The 12,359-nt window shown below is 49.1% G+C and overlaps 1 protein-coding gene across 1 annotated transcript in view; it reads right to left on the bottom strand.

The window, feature by feature from the left end:
- The window catches only part of RNF157 (ring finger protein 157), a 95,066-nt gene extending 85,745 nt beyond the window's left edge, over positions 1-9,321 (bottom strand). The window contains exon 1 of the mRNA XM_019501648.1: positions 9,313-9,321. Coding sequence (XP_019357193.1) covers positions 9,313-9,321 — 9 coding nt within the window. The remainder of the gene's footprint in view (positions 1-9,312) is intronic.
- Between the last annotated feature and the right edge of the window lie 3,038 nt (positions 9,322-12,359).

Here is a 12,359-nt window from a genome sequence, read left to right as displayed (position 1 = left end):
TGATTTTGTGAACAAAAGACCTGGGCTTCATGCTGCTCCCAAGGGTGGGAGGCACCAGCTATTTGTTCTTAATGGGAAAACCTTACCATGTGCCCTAGATTAGACAGGCAGAACTAAGTTAAAGAAAACTTAAAGCTTGATCCCATCACCATTTTGACAGCTCTTTGAGTAGGGAAACTTATTTAGGACATTTCCCCAACAGGCCTTACAATTGAGCAGTGCTCTCCACTCGCTCCAAACAAGACAGCAAAGACGGACAAAAGTCCCCTGGAGCTGGGGCTATTAACAAGGTATTTCCTCGAGCACTAACACCAGTCCAATTGTTCTCCATTAGGCCACACACACCCACCCACCAGCAAGCACATGGCCAGTTCTCTCTCTGCTCGAGACACCAAATATTCCCACCTCTCTCACTCCCCTACCTGAAGAAGAGCCAGCTATGCACCCACAGCTCAGCAAAACCTACTTAATGGCTTTCCCACCACTTGCTAGATCAGGAAAGGTGTGTCAGGCCAACACAGTCAGCCTGGATGGGTACTCTTAATTGCTGATGGTGAGACAATGGCTCAGCTCCCACACTGGAAAGCACGGGGAACCTGACAGCTTCCAAGCTGCTCTAAGACCCATATGGTTCAGTCATTTCAGCAAAGCCACTCAGCTCTCTCTTTCCCTGTGTTTAAAGAAACAGGAGCCCCTCGGTCACCCTGCTGGAAGCTTCCCCCCTTTTGGCTTTGTTTAATTTAGTTTTATTTCAGCTGCAATTAAGGGAACTAGAGAGGCAAAAGACACAGCAAGAAAACAAACTGGGCTCTTGCAGATTTACAGCTATATCCATTGCATGCACTGCAACACAGAGGGGGAAATAAAAAAAGGCATCAGTCTGAATGGATGGGTCAGATGCAGTGGCCCACAGCCCAGCATAAAGGCTAGGTGTCATTTAATGCCATCAGGGACTTAAGCGAGGTGTAAATATTGCTTAGACCAGTGATTTTCAACCAAGGTGCAAGAGTACCCTGGGGTGCTGTGTGATTTTTTGAAGGGTGCTGTGAGGTGTGAATTGATGAGTGCAGGCTCAGAGTCATCCATGCCTGGCCACCACCCTGTCCCCATTGCCCAGCCCCTCTGCAAGAAGGTAGGCACTATAAAAAATTAGTTTTTGAAATGGGGTGCTGCTCAGTTCCCAGACACTATGAATGCCTCAAGTCTCACAAGGTAGAGAACCACTGGCCTAGAGCTTGCACTTGCCTTCTGCACAGAGGGGACACACTTCAGCCCACTTATCACGACTGCAGCTCTCCTATGAAACCAAGCCCTGGCTCTCCTGGCAAACGCTGATCTCATCAGCCCCAGTTTGCATCCTTGGCTCAGCAGGCCAGTGATTTCTCTGAAGGTTTGAAGGTACTGCTTTGATGACTCGGTTTATTTCCTTTGCCACTGGCTGCGGGGGCCTTCCTTCATCCCAAAGGAGCCAGACCCCAAGATCCCTAGTCGGATTTTACTGAGGGCACTGTTTTCAAGCGCACCTAATTGACTTAAGAGTCTGAGTCATTACTTGGGTAAATCCTCAACAAAGGCAGCAGGCTAGCCTTTGGATTGAGGGGAAATTGATTTCAGGAACTGGCCCTTTGAGCCAAAACACTGACACCCTCCTTTAGGTCAAACAAAGCTGTAGCCACCGCACTTAGATCCGGTGTGGGCTGGCAGAAACAGAGAGCCTCCAACAAACAATGAAGGAAGACAAGCGTGATGCTGAACTGAAGAATCACCAGCAAGCAGACAGACACAGATCAGAGACATTTTGGGATTAGGAAGAGAAATGCTAATCCTTTTAATAAGCTTTATTTAATTTCCAAGGCTGCTAGAGAAGACGGTACTAGAAGCTCACATGCATGCACATACACACATATGCACATGCACGTATGTACACAAACACAGAGATATCTCCAGAAGGGGAACTGAAGGAGAGGAAGCAGTCAGAGTTCAGCATCTGAGTCAGCTTTACTCTGATGAGCCACTGAACACTGCTAGCATAACTGGCCCCAATAAGGGACTACAGTACATTGAGGAAGCTGTGAAGGTTGGGTCTCATTCTAACACAGGGGTGTTCAGCCCCCAGCCCTATGGGCCAGATCCAGTCCCCAGTGCCTTGTCATCTGGTCTACGGGGGGTCCCCCAGATCGATGGGCCATGGTCCTGCAAGCTTGGTCATAAACTCACAGAGAAGTGGGGCTGAAAGGGACCCCCAAAGCTCATCTAGCCAACCCCCAGCCTGAGACGGGATCGGCCCTATCCAAACCACCCTATATCAATCCATAATCTAACCTCTTAGTAAAATGACTGTGAACCCTGACACAACACAAGACAGGACACCCTAACCTGCGAGGGGTAAAGCAGGGGCAACACAGCAGCCAATGACCTTTTTCTCTAAAGGTTGTGAATATACACTCAAGAGATCCCAGGTAGAAGGCCATGCCCCCTGCTACAGAGGAAGGCAAAAATGCCCACAGTCCAATGTGACCATGGGATTGTACTGGCAGGGCAACACAGGGCCTGATCCCAGCCGGGTGGGTGTGGGATCCTGGACCACAGGGAACAGGCAGGAGCTGTGCGGGGCCCAGTCTGGCCCATGGACTGGCCATGCACCATTCATCTGACCCAAGTCATCTGACTTGAGCGCCACTGTCCTAACACTACCGCTGATGTCAGTCAGGAGTTGCGCTATTGTAACTGACTGCATTAAGCCTGGCACAGGATCAGAATCAGATCTGATGCAGCTGAATAGAGTCTTCTTGGTTACAAAGGTCACTGCCACCTGCTAGCAACTTGACACTCGACAGGCTGGATGGCAGAGGGCTGAAGTGAGTTCTGCTAGTTCTCAGCCAGCTGTATTCTCCAGCCCCCCCCCCACCTCCAAGCCACAACAAATGTAGATCAAAAACTAAAAAACTAAGGCCCAAAATTGACTTCCATTCTGCTGCCCCCAGCAGGGGCTCTGTTGGGGTCTGCAGCAAGTCTTCAACATGTCCCATGCAGGCCCACCTTAGGACCCACTCAGGATGTCAGTGGGCACCTGCATCTTCTGGACATGCTGCAGATAAGGGTCTAAGATAAAGTTAGCAATTTTCCAGGACAGTCCCAAGTTTCAGGGCTGCATCGCAGCATCCCCAAGGAGTCCTTAACATGGGACTTCTGTTCTAAATTTGAAAGACCGGCCCTGAATTGACTGAACACTTTCCTAAGGCCAGGCAGTGTCCTGGTATAGCTGCCGAGAGGAGGCAGTCCAATTCACCACCTGGACAACTTTGTGCTGCCTCTCAGCAGAGCTAACCAGCCTGCTCACAGCACTGACAGGGAGCAACATGAACTGGGACCAACAGTAGCACTGACTGCTTCTGGTTTGGGAGATCCATGGAGCTGTGACCTGGATTTTGCTCCCTAATCAAGTCCAAGTCATGATGGAGCCTTGACATATGGTTGCACTTCATGCGTTTGAAAGTTGCAGTGTGAGCACGCAAGGTCATTTTTCATTAAGTAAGTGCACCCTTCAACTGACACACTGCACGCATGAGCAGTTAGCAGTGTGTCCAGTTTTAAACCTATGATAGTAAGTGATCTAATTTAGAACAGCTGGGATTCCATCACCTCCCTGCCACATGCCAACTTGGCTTGTTTGATCAACCCGAGATCTAAAATTCAAGTCAAGTTTGAAGAAGTGCCATATTTTCAAAGCCTTGGAATGGTATTCACTCCTATATACTCACTTAGGGGCACACTTACATGCTTGTATACATGGGTGCACACGTCCTGTAACAAACACTGATCAAGTTTGACTAAGCAAGATGTTTTTGAGGGCAAAAAAATGGAGGTACCCAATCCCACACCAAGTTTCAGCAGTAGATGGGTACCTAACAACCTTTGCAAATATTTGCTCAAGCTGGCAAGCACTCAGTTGGCCAGCACACAAGCAGGTGCTAGCTTGCTTATACAAACTAGTATCTCTATTATGAATGGGCCTTGCCTTAATGTGAAAAATAAGGAAGTTAATGACAATGTAAAGCAATGGGGTATTATAGAGTTGCACTTAAATGCTGGAAAATTGGAAAAGGCAAAATTACACATGTGTACAGACAGCCTTAGCCCTATGATTGTGTGTGGACATTACACAGCTGTGAATCACTCCAGACACCAGTACATACTTCCGGCTGTTGAAACATGCATCAAAGACAGGGGCCAGCTACCATTCACTAAGAGCAGACCAAATGAACACAGCTTGGTCCTATGGCAGATCTGGCCCATGGGCTGTAGTTTGGTGACTCCTAATCTAAGAGATGCTATTGTAGTCCTAAAACTATTGCAAGGCGTAAGTGCTGGGAGAGAGATTTCAGGTAAAAGGCAGCACAGTGTCACAGCAGGGCACCGGGCTGGGACTCTGGACACCAGTGCTCTATGCTCAGCTGTGTCTTGAAAAGCCCCTTCACCACCCCGTGCTCCACCTCCTCTCCTGTGCTCTGCCTGCGTTGCCCACAGAGCCTGTAAACTGTGGAGTGAGGATGCACGCAGGGACCCCAGTCCCTGGATTTACTGGCAGAAGCAAAGTCAATAATGCAATTGCTTCTCCAACCTTAGCTGCCAGGCTAACTGCAGAGGTTGCTTTGGAACCGTCAGCACCAATCTTGTACTGGGCCCCACAAAGGTGCAGTGTCTCCTGGACCTTCGTATTGCACTGATGCTGGGTCAGTTTGTTTTGCATGTAAATCAGTTAATCCACGTTAAGGAAGCCCAAAGCAGGGCAGCCGAGACATGGCGACAGCTCCCGGAGCCATCCCAATGTCATTGCTCTCATCCCAACATCTGACATTGCTCCCAACAGAACCTAAAAACTTGAGGCTGAAAGAGCCAGAATACCAAACCCCTCCACCAGCACCTACCCCCGACGCGATACAGAAATGCAGGCCATCACTGAGGAAAGCTCAGCCATCATTTATTGATGCCTGCTGCTTTCTGGCCCTATTTTCCATGTGCATAATTTATAGGGAAAAGTAGTTTCACAGCAAGCAAGCAAGCAGCTGGCTGAAAGAAGCCAAGAGCAAACTGTCGTTAGCTCTCGCTACAACCCATGTGTGCACGGGTCCAGGGGAGAGGGACGAGAGAGGAGGGTGCACATTAGTTTTATTGGGACAGATTAAATGATCTGGGCCAAGAGGAAATCAAAGAAGTACACATTTAGCCTCTTAATGGGAAGTTTCCTAGGCACTTAGGAAGCCCCTCGAAGGACAAACTCTACAGTAAATGATGCTGCCTCTGCAGTCCTGGAGACTGGGGTTCCAAGCTTGGTGTAGCACTGGGTCCAGTTCCAGGAAGCTCAGCAGAAAGGGTCTCAACAAGCGATTGCATGTGTATATCAGAGACACAACAGTCCTTGTTTTCCAGTCAGTGAACATCTGACTCCCCACCTTGCCCATCAGTCAGCACCTTCTCTGCACCAGCGGTGAGGGCCATCTTCTCAGCCCAGCTGGAGCATAGGAGATGCCGCATACCAGGAGGCAAACACATCACGTGTGCGCATATTGCTTGATACAACGGACATGGACAAACATGCACATGCCAGTGTAATTGGGATCACTTGCTTACACCAATGAAAATTACCGCAGGATCAGGAACGGATAGATGTACAGCTACTTTGGAGTAGCTCATGCCACTGCCTGCACTCAGTGGCAGGAGAGCAGGCAAGAGACAGTTTGCCTTTGGCAATGGCTACTCCAGGCTAAAAAAAAAAAATAATACAGCCTAAATTTTGGAAAGGGAGGGAGATGCATATGACAGACATATTCCACTCACAGCTGCAGGAATACCCTGACTTTGACTGTTGCTATCAGAGCAACACTTGGATGGGTTACAAATACTTGGGGCAAAAATGTTGGCAAATGGAATGAGGAAAAAAAGGATGTAAAGGGAAAATAAAACAGGATTTTCTGGGCTCTTTGGTTCTGACTTCACAGCAAAGACCTAGACACAAATCCTCACCTAAAGCATCCAGTGTCTCCTACTCCCAATCGGGCACAAACAGCTAATCAGAGAGCAAAGGTCCCTGGATCAATGCGGGGCTTGATGGTTCCCTCCCCTAGCTAAGCTATGATCCATATTTCACCAGCATACCTCTGCGAGGGCCCAGCTACAAGCCTCTCTGCTCCTCCAGGCAACCATCAGAGTGGAAAGCTTTATAAATTTTACATGGCCCTGACGGAGTTGCCGTCAGTCATAGCAAATGAGATTAAAAAGACAGGAGGTACCTTGGCAATTTTGTCTCATTGATACAAAAACAGGGGAAGAAGGCAACAGGCCGCGCTGCCCTGATGCCCGCTCTCCTTCTAAGTGCAAAGAGGTGGGGTGGGAGGTAAGAAACCCATTAGGTGCAGCCTGCCCAGGCTCCTTGCCTCTGCTTGACAAGGGCTCTGAGAAGGCGTCTTTAATGAGCGCAGCAGCGTAAAAGCTTTCAGCAGGATCAGAGCTCCCTTGCATGCCACTGTCACATGTTGGTGCCAACACCTGACTGCAGGCACACCAGCTCCTGCCTCCATTGCCCCGAGCTCAGAGGCTTCGTGGCCTCATTTCCCACATGCACCCATGCACATCCAGGCCAAGCTAGAAGCCAGGAGGATACACAGACGGCCGGCACCCGAGGGGCAGAGAGCGGGCAGAGCAGGCTGCTTTCCTCCCTTCCCTGCTTTGGCAAAGAGCTGGCTTTGAACCTTGATACCAAGGATCCAACCTTACATGACCTGGGTGCTGCTGGAAAAAGAAGAGGGGGGAGAAATCCTTGGGTCTCTCTTCAGCAACAAGCTGCCTATTATTGGCTAATTAGAATGCTTTAAGAGCCACCTGCCTTCAGAGAATTCAAACCCTGTCAAGGATGGTTAAGTTATTGAGGGAGAGCCAGGGTCTACTGAGATCGAAAACTTTTGAGTCCCAAGGAGCCCATTACAGCAGGCAAAGGGGAGCAGAAAGGTAAGGGCTGCTTTAAAAAGCCAATGAAAGCCAAACAGGGCAGTGCCAAAACCCCTGTAATTTAAAAGGCGAGTCTCCCAAGCAACACCCCCTGCTAAAATACATGCACAAGAGAAGCCACAGATGCTCACAGCACAGCCACTTGGTGCTAGGCCCCACTTGCGTCAAGAACCCAGCAGGTGAACTGTTCTAAGGGATGGAGCTCAGGCTCAGCCCGTCCCAGGAAACAATTTAATTAGGGGTCCACTTGCTGTGCAGAACACTGCTAGATAAAGAGCTCCACCTTCCAGTAGATGAGTGCAAAGCCGAGGAGCTGGCAAGCAACCAGAAGCTCTTTTCAGCTGCTGTACATCACCGAATGCCACAAGTCTAACATGCTAATGGTAACCGGGATAATCAACGCTGCGGCGCAAACGAAGCTCCCAACGTGGCCACTCGGTCATGCTGATCAGGAAGAATTTGCCTGTGATCTGGGATGGGGTGGGGAGCAACACCACCCCAGCCAAGTCTATAGAAAACACTGCATTTTTAAAACAGGAGTCAACTGATATCCCAGCACAATGCAGCAAGCAGCTTTGATGGGCAGGTTCGAAAGGCACGGCAAGCCAATTTAGCAAGTTCCCTGTGCTCGTATCATCCACACACGCAGCTGCAGCATCTTAGATTTCATCCCCTTGTCTTCTTTCAGCTCCAACGCTACTCGACCGCATTCCTTGCAAGATGCACACGCTGCTCATTATGCTCCAGCTCCAAAAAATGCATTGTTTTAGCCCAGGCCCTAAGACCAATAACCCTTTGTATTTCAGGAGACCTCCATGGATTAGCTGAGTCTGGGGAGCAGAGAAAGGGACGACTGTTTTTATACAATCTGATGTATTCATTAAAAAAAATGGGTTTGGTTTCAATGAAAAACTGGAGTTTTGAGGAAAGAGCAAGTTAATAATTCATTACCTAGCCTTGGAGCACTTAGCACACCGCTGGGGCTGCACACACAATAATTACGGGACTCTAATCAGCTCTGCCATTTTCACATTAAAGTGAAACTAATTAAAAAAGACAGTGAAACTAAGCAGGCTCCTGCCCAACCTTATCATTCCCCCCACCCTCCTCCTTCCAACAGTACAAATGGGGATAAGTTAATACATTTTGTTTGGATTTAGCTTTATCATCCAAAGAAACAAGACAGGCTCTGCTTAGGGAGACCTGCAGTCCAGGGCATCCACGCTCATGATGACAAAAACCTCTGTTTCCTTTGAGACTGACTGTTCCCATCCCTACCAGTGTAGTTCTCCAGTTCAGGTAGCAGCAGAAAGCCACCTGCATCAGCTGCTTTATGACTGTGCTGCTTCCTCCTCTGAAGCAAAAAACTCAGGTGAGTGATAGTTGAAATGGCAAAGCTTGGAGATAATGCACCACCTGCCCTGTGTGGGCAGGCAAAAAGCAGGGGAGTGTACGTGCAGTTTTGGACCACTAACATCTTTCTTTCTCCCCCTTCAGGAAACCAAGAAGAACCCATTGGTCTGCTTTATAAGGGCACAGTGGATGCAGGTGATAAAGGAGACCTCGCCTCTGCCTCCAGGTCAGTCTCTCACCATGGAAAGTGGCACAGAGCAGTCAGATAGCCTACAGTGTGATGGCTTAATTAATATAGGGCTATAAACCAGACAGCAGCAACACACACAAGGACAGGGGGTCAGAGGAGAGAGCAGAGACCCAGAGAAGCAGTGACCTGATCAAGGTCACCCAGAAAGTGAGCAGAAAAGCCAGGAGCAGAAACAGAAGCAAGTTCTCCCAACCCCTCTCTTACCACACCTGCTTCTAGTGAACTCAGATCTCTCTACTGCTCAGGGCACTTCCCACAGCTGTGAAGGGACCACTGCGATGGCCTGAATTGTGTGAAATCTCTCTCCCCTGGCAATGCCTCCCTCTAGCCCAGCCTGCCAGGGAATGCATGGCTCTTGAAGACAGGCACCAAGCAATAATAAGAAAGCTGCCACCTCCCTTGGTAGATCCTAGGAAGGCAGGGCTGGAAAGCAGGGACCTCAGGAGGTCAGCTAGACCAGCACCCTGCTCAAGGCAGGACCCTTGGTTTCCAAATCATCCCACACAATGGCTCATCTGACCTATCCAATCCAGTGGTTAGTTTCCCTCATTGTTAGACACCTCTGTCTCCTTCCAGGCAGAGAAGCTGGGGTCCCTAAGGCACTGAGAGGCAAACATGCATATTCAGCTTTCAAAATGGCCTGTCATCCAACTGCCATGCCCTGGTGGGGCTCTGTCGGCACAGCAGCTGCTCAGGGGACTTACGGGCTTCATGCTTGCTTTGGAGGATGGCAGGATGCTGAATTAACTGCCAGCCACAGATCCATCCAGACCACAGCTCTAAAATGTCTCTCTCGGGGGATGCAAAAAAAGCAGGAGCCACTACTCTGGCCCATGGAGCACAGGGCTGGGCCTTGCCTGGCCCTGAGTTACAAACTCAGTGACTTGCATCCTCTGCCCAGCACAGAGGTAACTGGACATCACCAGAAGCAGAGAAAAAGTAGCTCCCCCTCTTCCTGCCTTTTTCAAGTAATAACCCATTTCAGTGGCTTGTTGGAAGCATGCCGACATGGCCGTATTTTATGAACATGGCTGCATGCGCCTGGCGCCTTGCATGCATGAGCAAGGCCCCTGAATCAGCAAAACTGTGACATTGGCTGAAGCAGCATCTCAGGCTTTTCAGTGTGGAAATCTCTGTGGCTGGACTGAATCAGACACTGGCACAAGGAGAGAAATGGCACTAGGTTGACTCCAGGCGACTGGCTGATTCCCACAGAGCCTGGCTCCCCAGGATGGAGAGAGCGAGCCAGGGGAATGAGAAATCTCCAGCACCACTGACTCAGGGAATTCCTGCAGACAGCGCCTGCATTCTGACTTCATCCACACCCCCCATCCTACGATCATACTGTTCGCCTGCTACCAGGGAAGGTCGTTTGTAAATGCACCCCCTTCTAGATTCCCAACTCTTTCATTATTTTACCCTTAAGACACGCCAGGCATTGAAGTCATAGCAATCGGCACCAGCAGTCTCAAGCATCTGCCCCCCAATCCAGTCTTTCAGCTCAGCTCCTCAGCAAAATAAGCAGCAAAACCCACAACAGACTAAGAGCAAAGCACCTGTACCCTCACCTGCTCACCAGGTCCCATTTCTCTGGGAAGCAGGTGGTTGTATTCACTCCCAGAACAACTTCTAGTAAACAACTGGCTTTGTGAATGACTACATCAGTCCCAGGAGAAGTCCCACCGTGCTAGGCCCGAGACGTGCCGACAAGTCACTTGGGGAAAGCCAGACAGCGCCATGACCCGTCTCACCCCACGGTGCTATTCCTGGCCAGGTACCAGGCAGGGCTTGCTCCCAGCAGGTGAGTTTTTGTTGCTCTGATTTCTCCACCCATAATCAACAGCCTAAAACAGGGGCAAGCAATTATTTTGAGTGGAGGGCTGCATACTGAGTTTTGGCAAGTCATCAAGGGCCGCATGACAGGCAGCCAGGGGCAGATAAATATTAATTTTCTAAATTTTGTAGGAGCCCCATGGGCCAGATAGAATGGGCTGGCGGGTCTCATTTGGCCCGTGGGCCATATTTTACCCACCCCTGGCCTAAAGTGTTTAGCAGCTAAAATGAACTTTGACATGCTCAGCTGAGCTTTGCTCTCCAGTCTCGAGCAATTCAACCGAAGACAAAAGTGGGGGTGGTGGACTCCTTGTAGGGGCTGGCTGGAGACACACCAGCTATGTTGCAATACCCAATGTAATCGGCACGAGCCATTGAGAACACAGTCAGGGTAATTACGATAATGCTGTGCCCTTCCACCCTGCCTTCCAGCTGTGACCTGCAGAGCACTTAGGTCTCTCCCATCCTGGAGAAAAGTATTGGTAGAAACAAATCTAAAGGCAGGGAAATGAAGGCTAAGGCAGGGTGACTTGTGTGGTATGGGACAGGCAAGAACAGACCCTGAAACTCAACTCCTCGTCCTTTACTGCAGCCACAAGGGACCATTCTCCCACATGCACGTGTGACTGATGCTGTGGAATATTCAGATTAATACACTGATTTCACAAATGTTATAGATGCTGTGAGCTCATGAATGGCTGTATTCCTAGCTAAATGGAGAAGACAAGGAACACTTCTTGCAGGAGCTAAAAAGCATGCAAGATAACAAAGGCAAATAGCCCACTCCAAACAATGCAGGTAACAAATCCTTAGAGGTGTCATCTCTAAGGAGGAAGACCATAGACTGGCCAGTCCTGGTCTGAGAGACCTGAGATGATAAAGGACATGAAGCTGTATAAACCATCCAGCAGCCCTGACCGGAGGGAAGGGGATACCACCTGGGCACAGGTATGACGCTGACCAGTATAAGCAGCCCCTGCAGGAAGACTTAAAAAGTATCCTAGACCTGGAAGGTGTCCATGTGGAAGGAAGATGGATGCCCATGAGAAAGGCCCATATCCAAGCCATTAACTGCTTTAAGACATGTTCCCTCCCAAACACTTTTGTCCTGAATTAACAATATTTTGCGTTCCTAAAGCTGTCTGGTCTCTGAGTAACCCTGAGCCTCTGAGAGAACAGTCCAGGCTGCTAAAGCAATGGCTGCAATATGAGTCCTCTTCTGGTGCTGTAACTGCAAGACTGTCATTCTCCCTCTCCACAGCTTTTCTTCATACCAACTGAAAGTGTCATTCACTTCTCCCCCACCCCCCCCTCAAGGTTTTCTGGCAGTTCCTTCTGCAAAGCTCAGATGCAGGGCAGTCAGTCTCCCCCCGGCACGCACAAGAAGAATACAACAAATAAAATGACAACATTTAAAGTGGCTCCTGGTACAATGGGAAAAGAATCAGCTCCAGCAATCCCTTGACAAGCTAACATCAGAGTCCCTTACAGCGCTCATCATTCCCCTTGATGTAAAAGGCCAGACTCTGACTCGTCTATCAGCCAGAGATGAAAATGGGTTGAAATTATGGTTCGCCTGAATCCACCTCGTATCCCAATTGGAGAGAAAGAAGTATTACATACCGACAATCAGGCAGATGTTTTGGCAGACCGATTCCAGCTGTGCTGTCTGCTAAAGAGCCAAGTGCATATTTTTAGTGCATGGATCCAGTTTATGTTGGCAATAATTCTTTCTAAAGAGGTCTTTACAAGTAATTAGCAAGTCATTTGTTACACTATTACTGACCCAAGCTTTTACCTTATCCTAGTAACTACTAAACATAGTTATCCATTAATAATATTCAGCACCTCTGGGGTGGTTTTGCAATAGAGCCCATATACAGAGCAGAGTCAGACATCCAATGTATAGAACAGCATT

The sequence above is a fragment of the Gavialis gangeticus genome, unplaced genomic scaffold, assembly GCF_001723915.1.
Source record: "Gavialis gangeticus isolate Ggan-Ray unplaced genomic scaffold, GavGan_comp1, whole genome shotgun sequence".
NCBI classification, from domain to species: Eukaryota; Metazoa; Chordata; order Crocodylia; family Gavialidae; genus Gavialis; species Gavialis gangeticus.
The sequence above is the reverse complement of the archived record's forward strand: the minus strand, read 5'-3'. Positions and strand labels throughout refer to the sequence as shown.